The 5767-nt window shown below is 37.7% G+C and overlaps 1 protein-coding gene across 1 annotated transcript in view; it reads right to left on the reverse strand.

The window, feature by feature from the left end:
• Positions 1-5767, reverse strand: part of LOC102603199 (calmodulin-binding transcription activator 5-like) — a 25614-nt gene that overhangs the window by 11571 nt on the left and 8276 nt on the right. Inside the window, exons 6-8 of the mRNA XM_006355330.2 lie at positions 2885-3047; positions 2414-2533; positions 2247-2308 (exon numbers count right to left, since the gene is read on the reverse strand). Of these exons, the coding sequence (XP_006355392.1) occupies positions 2247-2308; positions 2414-2533; positions 2885-3047 (345 nt within the window). The remainder of the gene's footprint in view (positions 1-2246; positions 2309-2413; positions 2534-2884; positions 3048-5767) is intronic.

The following is a 5767-nucleotide window of genomic DNA, read 5'->3' on the forward strand; positions in this document are numbered from 1 at the left end:
TGTTATAGAATATAATAGGTGTAAATATTATATCTTCCATATATAGCTAATTTAATTATAGGAGCAGATTCTTAGTTGATTTACTTTGATTAGTTTTCCTTTCATAGAAGCATAGTATTTGTATAAGTATCTTGTCTTGATGAATAGAAAGGAACAAGTCATTCTCCATATAATATAAGTTACAGGGATAAAGTATCCCCGGTCTAACCTCTCTGTGAGGGGAAGAATCCAGTTAAGGACTGAATTTCACTGTACTAATTCAGTATTTGATACACTTCATCCATTTGGAACCAGATCTTATCTTCTGAAGGAGCTCAAGCAGATATTTCCCGTTTAAATGGTCAAAAGCTTAACGGATGTCTAGTTTGCAATAAATTCCTGGCTCATTACTCCTCTATCTAGCTTAAACACATTCATTAGCCATTAGTATTGCAGACATGATTTGCCTTCATTTGATGAAAGTCATTAGTTGTCTGTCCACCACTCTGTGTATCACCTTCTTCAACCTTTCTGCTAGCATCTTTGATATGATCTAGTATACACTCTTAATCAAACTGTTTGGTCTGAAGTCATTCAGTTCAATAGCTCCCACTTTCTTGGGGATAAGAGCGACAAATGTTGAGTTGTAGCTTTTAGCAAAGAACCATTCTACATGAAAATGTACAACTACTATCACCTCTGAGCTAATCACCTCCCAACACTGATTGAAGAAAGCCATAGTTCCATCTGATCTTGGCAGCATTTAGAAAAGCGGTGAAGCGGAGCGAGGCGGAGACTGGACGCTTCAATGGACTGAAGCGAGGAGCGAACAGAAGCAAAGCTGTAGAAAGCGTGCACTTTTTAAAACATTTAAAACAACTGAACTCTTTTTAGAAGAAAAAGAGTTCTAAGAAGAGTGCATGGGTCAAGACAAACTTGGTATCAGAGACCTAGGTTTGTTGATCTCATCATACTAAAACGAGTCTAGTAGAATCCTGTGGAATGGTATAGAGACGTATGTACTTTTCTTTAAGAGTCTACATGACTTAATGAAATTCTTTTTCTTTCTTCCTTCGTGCTATAACTTGATTCCAATTGGTATTTGATGATACAAATTGGTATCTAATCTCTTTCACTCTTCTATCTGCAGATGGTAGATACACGACACAATGGCGCAAGGGTGGTAGCTCCAGCGGTAGAGTAAATGACTAAGCTCGCAGCGAGACGGCGTGGCAGAGGCAGAGGGAGAGGTAGGTGCAAGGGCAACACCCACCAAAGGTAGAGCTCAGAATTTTAATGCACCAAGGGAAGAAACCTCACCCCACCCCAGGATCTGGTAGAAGAGGAGATTTAGATTGAGATCGAGGAGGATACTGAACCAGAAGTGAAGACACAGACTCGGATAGCAGGTCTTCCCCTATGAATGCGGGGATTGTTTATCAGGTACTAGATTTTCTGAGTGGGTTGGCAAGTACTAGATTTTCTGACTATATTATACCTTGAAGGCTACAATATAGTCAGCTTTACTAGAACAGTAAAAGGAGTAACAGTTCTTAACTTTTGCTCCAAAATCTTCAGTTTGTATCCCCCAGTTCTCAAACTTGAAAGTATGTCTTAACTGTATTCCCAGTCACCACATTGCAGTAATAGTGGAGAGTGATCAGAAGTTACTCCATGAAGAATGGACAGCTTTATGTTTCTGAAGCTTGTATCCCATTCCCCTCTGAAATAATTAATCTGTCCAGTCAAATAAATGAAGCTTATTACTTTATTAATGTATTTTATACTTGTTTTTCACTTTTTATTTTTATTTGGTATGATGATGACATGAGTTGAACTTAAATTGAGAAACATGGTCAGTGAAGATTGATATAGCTGACACCAACTAGTTTGGGACTGAGGCACAGTGTTGTGCTAATTTACCCTTCAGGACTCTTCTTATTGCCTATGAGAAATATATAATCTAACCTACTAAACAAAAAATTAAGGCCTCACATTAATTTCATTAAATTTAATCTTGTAGCTGAAAAAGATGATATAGCTGACTCCAACTAGTTTGGTACTGACACACAGTTGTTGTGCTAATTTACCCTTCAGGACTCTCCTTATTGCCTATGAGAATCATATAATCTAGCCTACTAAACAACAAGTTAGGGCCTCACATTAATTTCATTAAATTTAATCTTGTAGCAGCAAAGATGAGAAAGAGTAAAGCTGGATGGTGAAGAATTGTACTAGTGAGCAAGCTGCATATTAGAACCACTTACATTGAGGTTGTAACCATTAACTTCACATTGACTCTGTTGCCCAACTGAAGCTCTTCCTCCTACTGTACATGGTTACGAAAGGAAAGATGACTTATTAATGAATTACGAAAAATGATCAAATAACTTTTTCACAGGCTACAGGCACCTTCTACTAGAATTCAGTGTACCTTCTTGAGTTGCCATTAGCTTGTTAGGATCGTTGGGTACCAAAAGCTCATCCCAGTCGAGTGTATTAATCTCAAGAAGTCTCTGTTCATGAGTTTTGGTGGTCATATCCCTGTTAGGCTCTGCAATCAGTAGAAGACGGAACTTAATCTAGCCAATTCTGAAGGGGGAAATAGGTTTTAACTTATTAGGAAATTCAAAGGTTACAGCAAGTCTGAGATCTAATAGCATAAGTAGGTCACTATCTTCTTGTATGATGATAAATAATTATAAGTTCCTCATATAAAAATATTCCATTATCTTCAAGAGTAATATTCTGTTTAGTTATGCAGCTATAGCCAGCTACTACTTAGACATAAGGATCAAACATGTTGCTTACATCTCCACTCATAGATGGATCAGTTCAGGCAGTTGAGATTCTACTAAATAAAATTGCAATAACATATCATTTTTAGGAAGTCACTTTGCAGTACCTAAATGTGCATGTCGGCTGGCACCATACGCCTGTTCATCTACGGAATTACATTCTTCTGCTAAAACCCAACCAGGTGGGTCAGATGGATCTGAACTTGAACTAGAATTAACTGGGGTGGCTGGAGAACTCTTGGCAACAGAGGTTGCTGGGGTACCCCGTGTCTGCACGGTAGACACGGACAACAGCTAAATTAAACCATTGATATATTTATAGATACTTAAAAAGGGATTTATTCAGGTATAAGTATATTCCGTTCCTATTTTGGGGATAAGAGTAAATAATTTTATTCATAATGGGAAAATATCCCCATATACAAGCAATATATCAAAAAGTAGAGAATCTACAAGATAATATTCTCTAGTAATGACATCAAATCTTAAATACAAACTGAAACTTCAGAGTGCACCAAAAAGATGCAAGGAATGAAATGTTATTCCTCAAGAATGCATAGTCATTCTCTATCCCTTCAAAGACTATTAAATTTTTCTCCTTCTACTAAACCTGCACTAGTGATAATGGTGCAATGTTCCATGTTCTCCACTTCTCTTTTTCTAAAAGTACAGTTAGTGATTGCCTCCTTTACAGTGCTTGACATTGTCATTGCAGCCATAACCATCTGAGCACCTCACACACTGAGTGATTTGTCACCTGATAATGTAGGAGGTGATGATCCATATCTATTTTTGTTTGATAACTGTGGTGTCCGAGCCAGCTTGCGCACAAGTGATGATTCAGATCTTCACCAAAGCATTTGCACATAAAGCACCAATTAGCATTTGAAATCCTCCTTTTCCACAAATTCTCAATGTAGGATTGCTCCCCTTGCTGTCAGAATAAGTAAAAAAACACCTCTATCTGGTGCCATGCGGATCCAAACCAATAAGTGTGGAAAATTCAATCCTTCCTCATCAAGAGCTTATGATAATATGACAGTAATTCATCTCTTACTGCTCCCCATCTCCATGATTAAAGAGTCCATGCTAGCAGAGGCACCAAGATGAGGCAGCAAGCATGACCCGACACATCAATATCTTGGTAACTTGTAATCAATGTCTCAAAGATGTAGCAAGAAATTATACTTCACCATCCAGAAGTCAGCCTGACTGGCAATCAAACAAATTCCAGGAAGTACAAATGGTGACAACATTAACATGGTACACTGGGATGAAAATCCAAGTGAACCGTATCAATCACGGAATGTTACAGGTCTTTCTGGTCACCAAGTTCAAAGTTTTTCTCATTCAAAATTACAGTTCATATCCACAAAGCATGGTGGTGCTTACAATCACATGCACAAGACTTGTTAGTTGTTATCTCACTCAATTTTGACATAGATGCAGTTTGAAGAACCTCTGTCATTGGGTAATTGGAGCACATCAGCCCAGCTCAGATAACTCCATAAAGCCATAAACTATCTTTATATCAGAACTATCAGTTCAGAATCACACTTCTGCTCCTTTTTTGGGGATAAAGAAGTCATAGTCACCTCCCCTTGTGCTATCAATTTAGTGGTAAGCATTTGACAACAGAATTGTTTTCTGGAAATCAGTATGACATAGAAAAAGGAAAAAAATGAATACAAAGTCCCACTGCATAAAGATGATACCACCATCGCCACTCCCCAGTTCCCTCTCCTCCCCCCCTTGGACTCCTAAAGGATTTCTTTGATTTCATCTCCCTATCCAACAGAAGCTGTCCTCACACTCGCTGCATGTGATGGCAGAAGGAATAGAACAGCCTTCTGTTACCGACTTGAAGGTTTCAACTAGTGGTGACAAATGGGTAGATTGGATCGGATTTGGGCGATTGAAAATGGACTGAGCTAAAATCAATTGGGTAAAATGGATGGTCCTAACCCACTTTAATCTCCTAAAGCTTAAAAAAAAATTTAAACCTTTAACTAAGTTAATTGAAATTAACTTTAACAATCTTTTTACACATAGTACAAACCTGTGTTTCACAATACCATTCTTGTTAGTTTCCTTGAGGGAAAAATAATGACAATCAAAACAAAGTTGTGAGGTAGAACTTAGAAGTTTGTAAATATATTCTTATAGTATATATTTACAAGATATTAGATTAAGAAATCCAGTAAAAATTAGACATACGTCAACTCTAAATATGTGATTTTTATTTATTGATCTGCATAAAATTCTAACTCGTCTCATCCCTAACCCAACCTGATACAAAATCCATTTTGAACTAACACGACCAAGCAATAAATCAATTTTTACCCTCTTTTATTAAATTAATTTCTGTACCAAGATGACCAATAAGTTCAAACTAGCGATAAATTAAATCTAGACCCCAAGCCACTAAATCATGACTGGATAAAGTGGTAGACTTTACCAATGTACACACTAAAATGAACTGAAGATATGGGTTGGTATTCGAAACATTCGGATAGGATATGAAATCTTTTATTTGAATTTTCGATTTCTGAATTGAAGAAATTACAATCCAAATAAGCTTAGATTGGATTAGTCAAGTTTGGTTTTGGATTAATTGATTCGGATTATTCCGAAGTTTCGATTTTGACTTTTGAGCCTATAAGGGAAGGAAGCCATAACAATTAATAAACTGTAATTCAACTAATAAATTTTAAAAATAAATTTCAAAGCCCAATTCAGAATACAATAAAAACCCTTCGGGGTGGCCCAGTGGTTTGGGCTTGGGACTTCCATGTTGGAGGTCTCAAGTTCGAAACCCCTTGCCAGCGAAAGCAAGGGGTTTGCCTTCTGGGTCGAGCTCGTCGCACCAGGCTTGCCTAGTGCGGGTTACCTCTCCTATGTGGTTTGCGAGCTATTGCATAGGAGCGGGGGTTTTACCCTGTGCGCACCCAAAGGGTAGCGGCTGCGGGTTTCCCTTGTCATCAAAAAAA

This window comes from Solanum tuberosum, unplaced genomic scaffold, assembly GCF_000226075.1.
Source record: "Solanum tuberosum cultivar DM 1-3 516 R44 unplaced genomic scaffold, SolTub_3.0 scf00200, whole genome shotgun sequence".
Classification (NCBI taxonomy): Eukaryota; Viridiplantae; Streptophyta; class Magnoliopsida; order Solanales; family Solanaceae; genus Solanum; species Solanum tuberosum.